This window comes from Erinaceus europaeus, chromosome 19 (assembly GCF_950295315.1).
Source record: "Erinaceus europaeus chromosome 19, mEriEur2.1, whole genome shotgun sequence".
Classification (NCBI taxonomy): Eukaryota; Metazoa; Chordata; class Mammalia; order Eulipotyphla; family Erinaceidae; genus Erinaceus; species Erinaceus europaeus.
This window is the reverse complement of record NC_080180.1, coordinates 12,179,138-12,194,492: the sequence shown is the minus strand read 5'-3', so window position 1 is coordinate 12,194,492 and position 15,355 is coordinate 12,179,138. Positions and strand designations below refer to the sequence as shown.

At 35.7% G+C, this 15,355-nt stretch overlaps 1 protein-coding gene across 1 annotated transcript in view; it reads right to left on the bottom strand.

The window, feature by feature from the left end:
- RGS21 (regulator of G protein signaling 21) overlaps nt 1–15,355 on the bottom strand; it is a 50,933-nt gene that overhangs the window by 23,577 nt on the left and 12,001 nt on the right. The window contains exon 2 of the mRNA XM_007539749.1: nt 941–1,015. Coding sequence (XP_007539811.1) covers nt 941–951 — 11 coding nt within the window. The 5' untranslated portion in view covers nt 952–1,015. The remainder of the gene's footprint in view (nt 1–940; nt 1,016–15,355) is intronic.

Below are 15,355 nucleotides of genomic sequence, written 5' to 3'. Positions count from 1 at the left end.
ACTATTGAGAAAGAAACACTAGTCGTAGTAGAAAGAGGAATATACTTTAAAATGTAATGATGTGGTTCAGTTGTGCTTGGCGTTTTAGCTAATTGAATGGTCAATTCATTCTTTCTCTATTTTCCTCTTCTGTCTGAATTATAGTTGTAACCTTAACAGAGCATTTGTGTATATTTCCTATAAAATTGGGATGCACAATCAGAATAACTTTTTATGTGTATGATTTGTCATGAAAACTCACCACGTGTCTGAAGCCAAAATTGCTCTTGGTATTTCATGGGGTTTTGGATAATTTCCTTTCTGTTTCCTTCATTAAGCAAGTGCCATCAAGGCCAGCAGTCCCCATATTATGTGTCCAGAGAAGAGCCAGGCCAGATGGGAACTGCATGAAAGCTACCAGTTATCTTGCTAATTGTGCCAGCTAGAACCAGTTGTATTGCATTTAAAAATGTGGAATCCAACAACTTAGCTGTTCACACTCAATTAGCAGTGTGCTGGAGAATGAGAAATTCAAGCAAGGAGTCCATGTGCTGGGGAAGCGACAGCTGCTTCCTTACCCAACATTTAATATATATTTTCATATTTCTCAACAAGTAATGAGATAATAAATATTTTTTGCAAGATTTATATATGTTATTTTTATCTCTAAATATATCATTCAATCATTTTGAAAATAGAGCTCAGTAGTTTTTCTCCACTTTGCAAACTTCATCATGGCAACTATAGAGAATTAACTGCAAAAGCAAGTCATAAATTGCCGACATGTTTTATAGAAGCAGAAGAAATGAATAGAGAAAGGAGAAGAAAATAAATCAGGAAGAGAGACAACAATTAGCATATTTATCATAAATGAAGGAAACAAAACATCCAGACTAATGAAGACTCAAGTGTTTCATTTATACATCTTCTGAGATAAAAATAGCTTTAAACAGCAACTCACTTCACTGGCATTTTTCGTTCCACTGTCTGACTGTCACAGATGATGCCGAATTTCTCTTTCTGACTGATCTTCAAGCTGAAGGTAATGTGACAGCAGGAACATTACAATTAGTATGCAAATACCGCTCCCCGGGTTATAAATATTGGCATTCTTTAAATCATGCTATTCTCAGCTTTTTTTTTTCTTCTTCTCATTTTCCTGTTAACTTTTCACTGGTCAAAACACTTAAACTTCTAAGTAACAAATAGCTCTGAATAAATGTGACATTTTTCAGAGTCTGGTATAACTGAAATAAATTCCATTTGAAAATGTGATTACTAAAGTTCATATATACCTGTTTTCAAGAGATTCATTGTTTACATGAGGTACAATAAACAGAGCTATCCATATATATATGTATATATATGTACACACACACACACACACACACACACACACACACATATATATATATATTTTTTACCTTAGATCTTTAATCTGTTTGAAAGATCATTTTGTTTTCTTCATTTTTCAGGAAGCATACCTTTAATAGATTCACCTTCAACAACTATATATGTTGATGTATTTTTTACAGTTTTATTCATGGACTAAAATGTTTACAAAGTTTGAATCTTCTTTTTAAAAAAATGTACACTCTCTAAAGAGCAGTGATATGTATTTCTCTTTATCTTGACCGCAAACCTTATGACATTTGATACCAGTGTTTCTTTATGCATTGCCAAGGTTTTAGGTAATGGTGCTTGAATATATTTAGATAAATAGAAGTCACCTATTGGTACTCTGTATTAGTAATCAGTTCCTGGTACATGTAACCCTGTAGTTCATCAAACTTTTCTCTCAATAGACTAAATTTCTATGGTAGTAAAGTTCTACTAGTATATAATTTATGACCCTCCATGTAAATTAAACATCCCTGCAAACAGGTTATTTTCAGGGTGGAAGTAAAGAAAGGTGTCAGAAAGCCTCCTTTACTCAGACTTGGTGTTGATGATTCCCCATTTAGTTGATCTATTGACAAGCCAGAGGGAACCTACTATGCAAGTGGCCTTGGGCTAATGAGACTGACAGAAATAGAAGAGATGGCCTAAAAAGTCAGTGTATCATTAAGAAGGGATATCATCAATTAACTCATTTCATTTGGTTAATTCAAGCACCATTAACTAATGTTCTCATGACATGAAAAACTGCATGTTAGACATATTTAGACTTTTTGTTTTGTTGAGGAGGATAATGAAGCACTAACTTTATCCTGTGCACTTGAACATAGTATACAATATGAAAACATCAACTGCCAAAATGTAAAGACCCTTTTGGTAAAAACAAAACAAGACACATGTACTCTATAAATTATAAAGTATGTTCTAGAAGCAGCCTTGTTTCACATTAAAACACTTAAGCAAAAATTGAAATTTCTGCTTTGAGTTCAGTACATTTGCAAGGATGTTTTCCCCATAAACCTTTTCACAACATGCATTAATTCAAAAATTAATTATTAAGGAAAATCTGAGAATTAAATTTTAGTTCTCAAATTAAAGTTTAGAATAATTGACAAGATAAGCATGTAAATAGTCATCTTACTCTGAATGTTTCTGTCGTGTGAACAATACAGTTTGAAAAAAAATGATTGTCACATATAAGCATTCTTCAGAGATGTTTCTTTTCTATTTTTATTTTATTTTTATTTTTTATATTTTGTTTATTTATTGGATAGAAACAGAGAGAAATCAAGAGGAATAGGGAAGATAGAAAAGAACAAACATAGAGAGACACTTTACCACTCGCAAATCTTTTCCCATGCAGATGGTACTGGAGTCTCGAACCTCGGTCCTTGTGCATTGTGACATGTGCACTCAGCTAGGTGCGTCACCACCCAGACCCCATATAAGCATTTTTGGGACATCTAAGTATCACCAGCTTTTAGTCTCAGGAAATCCAGATCTTATCATCAGAGTTCATACCTAATGTAATAAATAACTATCCCCAAAATTTTCTTGCTTTAATTTCTGTTGATAGAACCTGTGACTAGATTACCCTGTATGGCAAAAGGGTGTTAATTATCTTAGATCATTATAGTTGGGTTCATTGTAATTGCAAGGGTGTTTGTGTGAAATGAGGTAGCAGGGTTAAGTCAGTAGTAGGATAGACAATGATAGAAACAAGAGGCTGGGGTAATGAGAGAAAGGAGCCAACACTTAAGTAGTGAACGTAGCTGAATAAATAGGACAAGCTCTCTTCACAGCTTCCAAAAATCAGTCAGGCTCACAAAGTCTCTCTTGACTTTGGGACAAAGAGACTGATTCGGACTTCTGGACAGTGTCTCTGTTTTCACTAAACCACTAAGTTTGAGTGACTGTGGAGGTGACTCAGTGGACAAAGTAGGACTTGCAAGTGTGAGGCCCTGAATTTGAGCCTCTGAACCACATAGGCCAGAGAAGAGCAATGCTCTGACTTCTCATATAGTCAACCAGCCTTTAAAAAATAATAAGAGATAATCCACTCTCTGTGTGGCAATTTGTTATAGTATCAAGAAGAAACTAATTCACTCAAGGAACTTCTGCTGGAATAAAACAGACAGATACTTCAGGGCCAGAGAAGTGAATTCCTATTCCAGTTGTATCTTCCTGTAGGACATTAACCTTGATTTCTCAAAGTTTCTTGGCTCTAGAATGGAGATGGTGTCTTTCTTACAAGCTCATTGTGTAAAACTAAATGAAGCTATACAAGAAAAGATAGGTAGTGCTATCTCTAGGTTTATTTTACTTTATTTCTCTTTATTTGACATCTAACAGAGATACAGTAAAGATAAAGTTTTCGACTCTTATACAGAGTGTTGCATTCACATAATCAATAGAGTTTGCAAGATAGGTTGAGTGGACATTTTTTAAGTGCTTACATTATGTAAGATATGATGGGTGATATTGGAATGTACTATCTTAATCATATGATAAGAAATTTGTAATTTTGAAAAGTGAATGTGATGAGAGTGTGTGTGTAATGAATTGAATCTGTGTGAGCATAAAGTCAGATAGGCGGGTTAGAAACTGTGGTGGTTCAAGAAGGAGGTGACATAAGGTTGGACAAATGCAAGTACAAGAGATGGGAAAGCAAATAGCAGTTGTAAAGTGCCTATGCAGAAGAGATAGGACAGAAAAGACTAAAGGAATAGATCCAAACTGACCAGTCAGAGAATGGTATTTCCACTAGTGGTCTTGGTAATAACAAAAGAAAAGCAAGTTTGTGGAAGTTAATATGCAAAAGAAAATTGACAAATATGGGGAGTGTTTGCTAGACACAGTTTTATTAACTTTTTAATGAGATAAATTCACAGCCTTTCACCTCCTCATCAAAGACTAGCAGAGTTTTTAAATCCATAGGGAGCCTCTGTTGACCTAAGAAAACTATTACTGTCTACACTTTACTATAAAAGGCAGAAGAAAAACAAACACTAATTTAATTTGGACACAGTTGTGTAATTTTAAGAATAAACATACTGTTTCATTGTGTTGCACTGCTACACAGTGTTCACAGATTTTTGTTTGTTTGCTTGTTTGAATGATTGTTCTGTATGTTGAATTGACTGTATGATTCCCAGTAAGGGTAGCTTGAAGAATTTAGGGGATAGACAATAGTAGTTAAAACAGTATGACTCTTAGCATGTATTAGAAGCTCTTTGAACAATCTGCCTATTCTATGAGATTGCTGTGTTGTTATCTCAAATTGCCCAAGAGGAAACTAAGACTCAGGTTTAGTAGCTTGCTTACATGCCTCTGAAGTGGTGAGTATGAATCAATAGTGAGGAAGGAGCCTTGGTATTTGGGTAGCAATGGTAGTTGAATGTGTGGGATTTAGCCTAGCAAGGAAACTTGCCCAGGAAAACAGCAAAAAACTAAGGGTTTACCTATTTATTATCTTAGTATATATTTAAATATTTTAGTAACTTGCATGTTTAGTAGAATAACACTCATTTTAACTGGGGAAGAAGATAAAGCAAGTCAACAGAAGAGAGCAATATGGAATATCTTTTAAGAGTACTGTGCCTTTTTGGGATAAAAATGAGATTGATCAGGGGTGTCCAAGGACTAGCAGAGGTTAAGGAAAATGAATAGCAGCAACAAGAGTGTGTGATTAGTTGAGGGAGACAGTTCATTCATTTACTGTTCTGATTATCACTCCAATTATACTCCTATTCACATACAATAGGAAAGGAAGGGTAACTATTATTACTACTTTTACAACTTTCTATATTTTTATAATAGACTTAGAAAAGTAGTTTATTTTCAAAATAAGTACTTTGTAATTTAAGTTTCTTTTTATAAAGAAAAGAGAACTTTGTATTTTTCAATTCTGCTTTGTCTCCAGTTACTGCTATATGAGGTGCAATTTATAAAGCAATGAGCCTGAGTTTTGTATGGTTCATAAATTATTCCTGAGAGCATTCTTGAAGAGAACTTTGAAATGTTTTGAGGAATAGCAACACCACTGAAATGTTCCTGATCTCCCAGAGTGGCATCTTAGAAATACAATGCTCATTTGAATAGTTAGTTTTTAGTAGGCTTGTTAACGAATCAGTCATATTACTTGCTAGTCACATCTCATGATCTTATGTCATAAATGCAATTTCTTCTGTTGCCTTAGAATACTAAGTGACTAATAGTCCAAGGAACATCTGCCTAAGTAATGGTTTCTATATATTAAGAGTTTAGCAAGTCTTTACAAGTAAGATAATTTTTTTTGTCTGAAAAGTTAATACCAGTTTGAAATTCATTGTTTCATGTACTTATATTAGCTAGAATTATTTTGAATAGTATAATAAACATGAATAAGCTAAATGTATTACCTAAATTGAAAGATCATTTTCTTTCTTTTTTGTGATAAAGAGTATTTAACACTACAGTATAAGAACATATAGCCTTCTTAGCATCAGTTAAATGAGGCTTTGCAGATTTTCTTTGCTGAAGCTAAGTTTTTTTTTAAATTTTCTTTATTTGGTATTAATGGTTTATAGTCAACAGTAGAATACAGTCGTTGGTACATGTGTAACATTTCTCAGTTTTCCTCATAACACTCGAATCCCCCACCTAGGTCCTCCTCTGCCATTATGTTCCAGGACCTGAACACCGCCCCCACTCCTGCCACAGATTCTTTTACTTTGGTGCAATACACCAAACCCAGTCCAAGTTCTGCTTTATGTTTTCCCTTCCATTCTTATTTTTCAACTACTGTCAATGAGTGAGATCATCCCATATTCATCTTTCCCTTTCTGGCTTACCTCACTTAATATGATTCCTTCAAGCTCCATCCAGGATGAGGTAAAGAAGGTGAATTTACCATTTTAATAGCTGAATAGTATTCCATTGTGTATATATACCACAACATAACTAGCTATAGCAGTGAGATATTTTTTCTTACAGAGACTGTAGCCAAGTATTTAACAACATAGAGATAAATAAACATTAAATAATTAAATTATCAGTTTCTCTCACATTTAAAGCCTTTGTCTTGCTATTGTTTTCCTGACAATATCTGACTGTTTATAAATGTTCACTAATATCATTTTGTTTATTTTTGCTACTAGGGTTATTGCTTGATTTGCACAACTGCATAGTTTCTCCTCCCCTTGCAGATTGTTTGTTTCCTTTTTTATTTTTAGTCAAAAGGTCAAAAGGTGAGAGACATAGAGAAGGAGAGAGAGAGAGAGAGAGAAGATACCACAATATCACTTCACCACATGTGAAGCCGCCTGCCCCTCTGCATATGTCTCATGTGGTGGCCAGGAGCTCACATGTGTGACCTACTGGATAAGCCATCTCCCAGCCCCAGCATTTACTTAACATTTATGCTGAACTAACTTTCCCTTTTTAAACTTCCTGATAGTGTTCAGAAGTCATTGTGTAAACATATAAATAAGGGCAGCAGTTAAGAGAGATATAATAAAGATTAAATAAGATCATTAAAGGAGTCTTTCAACTGAAATCTACATACAAATTGGGCTAAACATACTTTGCTCACTTGTTGACACCTAATAGAATATCCAAGGTCTTTTAATAAGGAATACTGTAGTTTGTGTGTTGAAATTTTGATAGACTCAGAACGATGATTTTTTGTTATTGCTGCTGTTCTTTGTAAAATTTCAGTATATACAATGGACAAAAGATGTCCAAGTTCTCCTGTATTGAAGGACACTATTTCTTAAAAGTAAAGGAGTATCACTAATCAGCCTATAAATATCTAAACTGAAATTATAATATCCATATGTACTTCAAGCATAGGATGCAATATCCTTTAATATTGGGCTGTCAGAAAAGTCATGTATTTTTCTTTTTTAATATTATTTATTCCCTTTTGTTGCCCTTGTTTTATTGTTGTTATTGCTATAATTGTTGTTGTATAGGACAGAGAGAAATGGAGAGAGGAGGGGAAGACAGAGATGGGGAGAGAAAGACACTTGCAGACCTGCTTCACCGCTTGTGAAACGACTCCCCTGCAGGTGGGGAGCCGGAGGCTCCAACCGGGATCCTTACACTGGTCCTTGCACTTTGTGCCACGTGTGCTTAACCCGCTCTGCTACCCCCTGACTCACAAGTCATGTATTTTTCTATGCAAAAATGCATCATGAGTTTCCTGACAACCAATATTTTATAAAGCAGAGGCTCCATTTCCTTTCTTTTTATACACTAGATTCAATTAACCATGTTTAAGCTTAAAGCTTATTTTATACTCCTATTTCAGTCAGGCTCAGATTTAAGGTGTAACTTACCTACTTATTAGTTATCCAGGAAGAAGTAAAAGACAAAGTTTTCACCAAGTCAAAAACCTTTCTTCCTCAATCCATAAGATTGTTTTCACTTCTTCATAATCAGGTATCTCCCTTTGCATAATAATTTTGACTTTATATATGTATGTAAGGCGTATTATATATATATATACACATGCAAACACATTTAACTTGTGAGATTATTATTTTTTTCTAGAATGGAGAAAGGAAAAAGGCAATGAAAAATCACTCACTCTTTGGAGAGTATTCATAAAATATCTGGCTAGATACTTAAGGATGTTCAACCATTTAATTTTTTGACAAGTTGAATGAGTTTTTCTTAATTTGTAGATTATTGCTGGAAGAACTCTCTTCTCATCATTATAGAGAAGGCAGAAAGTCATCAAACGTGTGCTGCCGGGAAGTAGACAGTAGGAACATCTGCCACTGAATCCATCATTCTTTGATCACTTGAGCCATTTAATCTTCTGATCAGTGGTGCTTAGGCTTGACTTATAGACTGGCTACAGGAAATCCAGAAATGTCATACATACATTAATTTTCAATCAATTGATTTTTTAAGACAATCTACCTTCTACAGTAGGATGTTACACAAGGCATTAACCTACTTGCTATTGCAGTACATTCTGAACAACAGAAATCTTCATGTCTTCTGCATTATTTAACTAATTAAGCTCATGATCCTTGGCATGGAAGCATGTAAATAATTTTTCTAAAACAGATTTTTTTCACAAATAGACTGACTGCTGTGTATTCCCTGAAGGTGCTTCTGCTGTTTCATGAATATTTCTACTTGGAATTCTCTATCTACTTTTTGTATTCTTTTTAAAATTTTTTTATTATTTATTTTCCCTTTTGTTCCCCTTGTTTTATTGTTATAGTTATTATTATTATTGTTATTGTTGATGTCACTGTTGTTGGATAGGACAGAGAGAATATGAGAGAGAAGGGGAAGACAGAGAGAGGGAAAGAAAGATAGACACCTGCAGACCTGCTTCACTTGTGAAGCAACTCCCCAGCAGGTGGGGAGCTGGGAGCTCAAACCAGGATCCTTATGCTGGTACAACTTGCTGCGCTACTGCCCGACCTCCTTTTGTATTTTTTTTAAGTTTGTGATTTGATAATGAATAACAAGATTATAAGATAACAAGAGTGGGGGCCAGGTGGTGGCGCACCTGGTTGAGCACATGTATTATAATGCATAAGGACCCAGGTTCGAGCCCCCAGTCCCCACCTGCATGGGGAAAGCTTTATGAGTGGTGAAGCAGGGCTGCAAGTGTCTCTCTGTCCCTCTCCATCACCCCCCTCCCTCCTGATTTCTGGCTGTCTCTATCCAATAAATAAAGATTAAAAAAAAAAGGTAACAGGAGTACAATTCCATGCAATTCCCACTACCAGAGTTCTCAGACTATAGCTTCAAAGTTGCCTGGGGTGGGGCAGATAGCATAATGGCTGTGCAAAGAGACTAATGGCCATGTTTTGATATACCGCCAAACCCTCCTTTAAAAGTTGCTTGGGGGAGTTGGGTGGTAGCACAGCGGGTTAAGCACACGTCTAGCAAAGCACAAGGATCTGCTCTTGTTGCCCTTGTTGCCCTTCTTGTTGTATTGCTGTCGTTGTTGTTGGATAGAACAGAGAGAAATTGAGAGAGAAGGGGAAGATAGGGAGGGAGAGAGAAAAGACACCTGCAGACCTGCTTCACTGCTTGTGAAGCGGCCCCCATGCAGTTGGGGAACCCGGGTCTCGAACTGGAATCTTTACAACAGTTCTTGTGCTTTGTAAAATTGACTTTTTATATAAGTGGCATATCTGTTGGTATATTATAACAAAAATATTTGTTAAGGGTCCCTTCGTTATGCTGTTAGATTTGGGTATAGATTGCACATGTTTAATTTGAAGAACAGTATATGAAAATAGCTCCAAAACAGAATTTATGCAAATTTATTAGCTATGGTTTATTTATGCAAATTTATTAGGTTTTTTTAATGACACGTGCAATATATATTATGATTTATTTTGATAGGAATACTACCCAGGAGTAGTGAGAGATGGTTCCCCTGTAGATTCAACAAGTGAGTGGTGGAGTGATATTGTGATATCTCTTTGTCTCTCCTTCTCCGTGTCTTTCTGCTTCTCTATTTCTTTTGGACTCTTCCACACTGTGCCTTTTTTCTCTTTATTTCTCTGTACCTCTCTCTCCCTCTATGTTTCTAGATTAAATAAAAAGAAAAAAAAGAAAGAAAGACTCTGCAGGGAGAAATGAAACTCTTTGGACATAAAATCCTGGTTTTAGAAAAAGGAAGGAAGAAAGAAAGAGAGAAAAAAAGCCACTCTTTTTCAGCTCAATCTTGGAAGAAGGAAAAGGCAAATAAAAGGAGGACGTAGAGTACTGATTCGGAAACTTAACGATATGATTTCATGTACTGTGCATTCTTTACTGCATGACATCTCTTAGTTCTCTAAATATGCACATACATAAATCCCACACAAGTGCCTAAAATTTTGCAATTCGTTCTTTATTACAGCATCTCTTTTTCTTTAATATCTGTTTTAACTGATTTTGGGAAGGAATATACACAGTTACCGACTTACGTTCCAGCACAATTTTGGTGATATTTGTTCACTCATTTAATACAATTTCTGAATTAGAAATAAACAAGTATTTAGAGGTCTTTCTTGACATAACTAATTGTAAAGGTAGACTATAATCATCATTCTATGGAAAGATTACAGTTTTTCCAAGCATACACAAATTTAATTCTAAAACTGAAACAGAATAATGTTGGCAAAATAAGCACATGCATTTTATTTTATCTTCATCACATTAGTAGACAAAATTATTTCTTGTCTCCACTTTAAAGATGATAAACTGAAGTTGACAATATGCATTAAATTTTTAATTACAATTAAACAACTGGTAAACTTCTTAAACAACTGGATGTTGAGTTGAAACTTAGATCTCTTTATATGCAAACAGACTTTTCTCTGTCCAGGTCTTAAAATATAGCCTAGATTAGCAAGGATATGCAGGCCCAAAGGTATTTCTGTAAATGCAGGAAGTCCAGCTCTTTATATATAGGAAACCATATGGTGAACTAGTTCACTTCCTCCCAAAGGATTAATGATATAATTTTGAATTATATTTTAAGTCATACAGTATGTTTTATTTTGTATTTTTAATCTTTTTGTCTTATCGTAATTATAGACTCACAGAGAATTATACAGATAGGACAGAACAGAGGCCCCAAATAACTCTAGTTTGGTCTTTCTTCCCCAGGGTTGTCTCTTATATAATCATAGTACAATATCAGGACCACCAGACTGACATTTGCACATGTATGGTTAGTTCTGTCATTTTGTCATAAATGCATGTTTGTGTGATCACCATTTCAAGCAAGATATCGAACTATCTTATCATATCAGTGATTTCCCTCATGCGTTCCTTTATAGATTCCTCTACATCACCTGGAAACCACAAATATGTTACTCTCTATTGGTTTCATTTTGATAATGTTACACGAATGAAACTATTCGTATATTACTTCTTGAGACTGACTGTCCCTGCTTGATTTAATGTTCTTGGCACCTATCAAATTGTGTGTCTGATTACTCTATGCCTTTATCGCCTAGTAATATTTCATTGCTTGAACACACGCCTCAGTATTTGCTTAACCATGTGCCTTTTGAGGGACTTTTGTTTTTATTTTTAAATGATTTTATTTACTTTTTATGAAAGTGAACGAGAGGGTAGGACAGAGAAAATGAGAGAGATAGATATCCAACTGTTCAGCTCTGGTATTAGGTGCTTTTAGGGAATTCACTTATAGTCTTGGGGGATTGAGGAATTCAAGGTGGTATTTTATCAGGATGAGATATGTCTCCACCCGCCAATTTGGAAGTTTTGAACTATTTATCTATTACAGATATACAACTGTGTACAAATTTCTATTATTTGAAAAGAGTACATATATGTATGTACATATATATACATACATATACAAATATATGCTTTCGTTTTGAATTTTTTTTTGTCACTAGGGATTGAAAAATTCTTTTTTGGAGAGAGAGAGGAGACACTATAGCACCAAAGTTTCTCCAAATAGGGCCTACTGGCTCCTGCAGACACAGGGAGAAAACAGAAACAATGACTAAATGGTCTGTGGGACTTTGGGAGTTTACTAACCAAGGGCTCTGTTCCTACTGGCAACATTTACCTCTTCTCACAGCATGGGCAGAGTGCATCTTAGGGGCAGGATAACAGGTAAGAGCAGGCTGAGGCAAACTCTGAGTTGCAGTGTGCAATCAGCTAAGCCTCAAAGAATGACCCAAAATGTAAACAATAATAGCCCTATTAAAATATCAAAGAGAAAAAGAAATCAAAAGGATAGAATTTGTAAGCTGAATAAAATGGGACTTTCCATGGATGTCCTTTGACACCAGGGAGACAGCATAGTAGTTTTGCAAAATGACTTTCGTGCTTGAGGTTCCAAAATTGTAGGTTCAGACCCTGGTACCACCATAAGCCAGAGGTGTGCAGTGTTCTGGTTTCTGTGTTTTCTCTCTCCTTCCTTCCTTCCTTCCTTCCTTCCTTCCTTCCTTCCTTCCTTCCTTCCTTCCTCCCCTCCTTCCTTCCTTCCTTCCTTCCTTCCTTCCTTCCTTCCTTCCTTCCTTCCTTCCTTCCTTCCTTTCTTTTTTTTCCTCCAGGGTTATCTCTGGGGCTCGGTGCCTGCACTACGAATCCACTGCTCTTGGAGGCTATCTTTTCCCTTTTGTTGCCCTTGTTGTTTATCGTTCTTGTTTTTATTGTTGTTGTTGTATAGGGCAGAGAAATGGAGAGAGGAGGGAAAACCAGAGAGGGGGAGAGAAAGACAGACACCTGCAGACCTGCTTCACTGCTTGTGAAGCGACCCTAGCCTGTAGGTGGGGAACTGGGTGGCTCCAACTGGGATCCTTACACCTGTCCATGTGCTTTGCGCCGTGTGCACTTAACCCGCTGCACCACCGCAGCTATGTGTCTTTCTTTAGCTCTCATTAAAAAAAAAAAAGAAAAAAAAGAAAAAGAACCAGAAGTTTTGGGAGTTACTTAAACTGTGCTGTTCGCTCTCTTGAGCCTGACCTCAAAGGAAGTTCTTTTTTAAAAAAACAAACCAAAACAATAACAACAACAACAACAACAACAACAAATCCCCTGAGTTCAGAGCTATGTTGCAAATGCAAAGTCAGTGCATCCTAATACAACAAACTAAGTAATGGTCATGATAATGCTTGCTAAAGTGAGACGTATACAAAACAGAAAATATGAGAATAACCTGAGTTACTGAGAGAGTAAAGAATACAGTAATTTGGCTTAAAGAATGGGATGATAGAGCTGTTTGGTAGAAAAACGGAAGATAATGGTGGAGTCCATGAAGATAGGGTAGTGAGAGTCACTCAGCTAGGCCAGTGTGTGTGTGTGTGTGTGTGTGTGTGGGGGGGGGGTATTTATGAAAATGAAGATAACTTAAAATATTTGAGACAATATCTAGAGGATGTTCTAAATGATCACAGGAGTTCTGTAAGGAGAAGAGAGAATAGGCTGAAATTTTAAGTGAAGAAATAGTAACTCAAAACTTCTCCAGCTAGCACTGAAAATATATCATAATTCACTATGCTCAAAAAGTTCCAAGCAAAATAAATATATGCATATACACATTAAGACAATGCATAACTAAAAAGACAAAAATTAAAAATCAAATAGCAACAAACAAAATCCAGGTCAGAAAGTAAAATTCAACTTTCTGCTGTTTACAGAAGACCCAACTGATCCCTGAAGATCAATATAGCATCAGGGGAAAAAAAAGCATCAAATATAGTTCACATATGTGATAACTAAACAGAACGGTACTAAATAACCATAGGGCCAACAAGAAATTAAAGGAGAAGATAAAAAAAATTCCTAGAACAAGCAGAAAATGAGGACATGAACTATCAGAACATGCAGGATACAATAAAAGTTCTAAAAGGAATATTAAAAAGATAGACCTACATCAAAATATTTTATACATCTCAAACAGAACTGGGAAATAGAATAGTAGTTTTGCAGGAATTCCCAGGTTCAGTCCTGATAAATAGCTATGTACAGACTAAAATGATATCTGCAAACTAACCTTTTAGTAGCCATGTGTAAATTTTTATGTACTTACATCAAAAAAGCAGTTTTAAGTTTTTTTATATTTATTTATTTTCCCTTTTGTTGCCCCTGTTGTTTTCCATTGTTGTTGTAATTGATGTCGTCGTTGTTATATAGGACAGAGAGAAATGGAGAGAGGAGGAGGAGACAGAGGGGGAGAGAAAGACACCTGTAGACCTGCTTCACCGCCTGTGAAGCGACCCCCTGCAGGTGGGAAGCCTGAGGCTTGAACTGGCATCCTTACTCTGGTCCTTGCACTTTGAATCGCGTGCGCTTAACCCGAGCCCCAAGCAGTTTATGTTTTAATATTAAAGTTTCATGAGTCTTGTAACCAACAATATTTCCTTTAAAATGAAATTAGCAAAATGATAGAATGGTGACAAATTCTAAAAATTAATTCTACTTATTTTTCTTATTAGAAGAGTTTTCATTTCAGTCTAATTATTGGTCTACAGTTGGTCTAATTTCCTTCTTGCTCAGTGAAAGAGCTATTTCACAGAGTGGCGTATGGCCGTCATAGGTCATAGTTGTATTTAAGAGAGATTTCATATACTGGCTATGATATTAAACTAAAAGTTAAAGAACATGATTTCTGTTCCCTTTAGAAAAGTATTTCATCTCAATATGAATTCCACACTGTAAAATAAGAACAATGATTATGACACACTTGAAAACTTACACATAAAAATCTGAAGTATTCACAAAGATGTGTGTGCAGTATGTGTGTGTGTGTCTACTATACGTAACATTTTAGCATTACTGATCCCATTCAGTCACTTGGGAAAATGGCTCTTCTGGAAGAGCGCCTGACTTTTGCTGCTTAAGTTTCCTGGGTTGAACCCCAGAGCTGCATGTGCCATCTGTACCGCATGTGCTATTCTTGCTTCCCATGCACCCTACCACCCACTCTCTCTGTTTTGATCTGATGTGAAAGTCTGTTTCATACACAATAAATAAATCTTTAAAGACTCTCAACCCCCAGAAAATGATACATCATCTTATAAACTACATAACTTGTAATATAACTCTGAACTGTAAGGTATATTTAATGTAATGAAAACTAGCCTCAAAAAGTGTACCACGGGCCCATGAGACTGAACATATGTGCACATGTACCCATAAGTTAGTGGAAAATATACACCGTAAAGCAAAAATGCACTGTAGTTTGCTGTGACCCAAAACAGCAAGCAAGTAGAAAGACCTAAAAAAAAATTTTTTAAAAAAAGAAAGAAAAAGAAAAAGCACCATAAAATGCTGCTTTCTAGTCTTATTTCCAACTTTGATATCATCCCCCCAGACGATACCTTTGGTTCATCTGCATGTTCACTGTCAAGGGCAGGCGAAAGTTAGTAAAGTCATACGCCCCTTGGAATATACCTAAAATAGACCTACTAGCTTTTTGCAAAATGGAGATCCCCAAAAGCATACGCTATATTCTTGCCTGTAGGTTCCTGACTATCAAACAATGCTT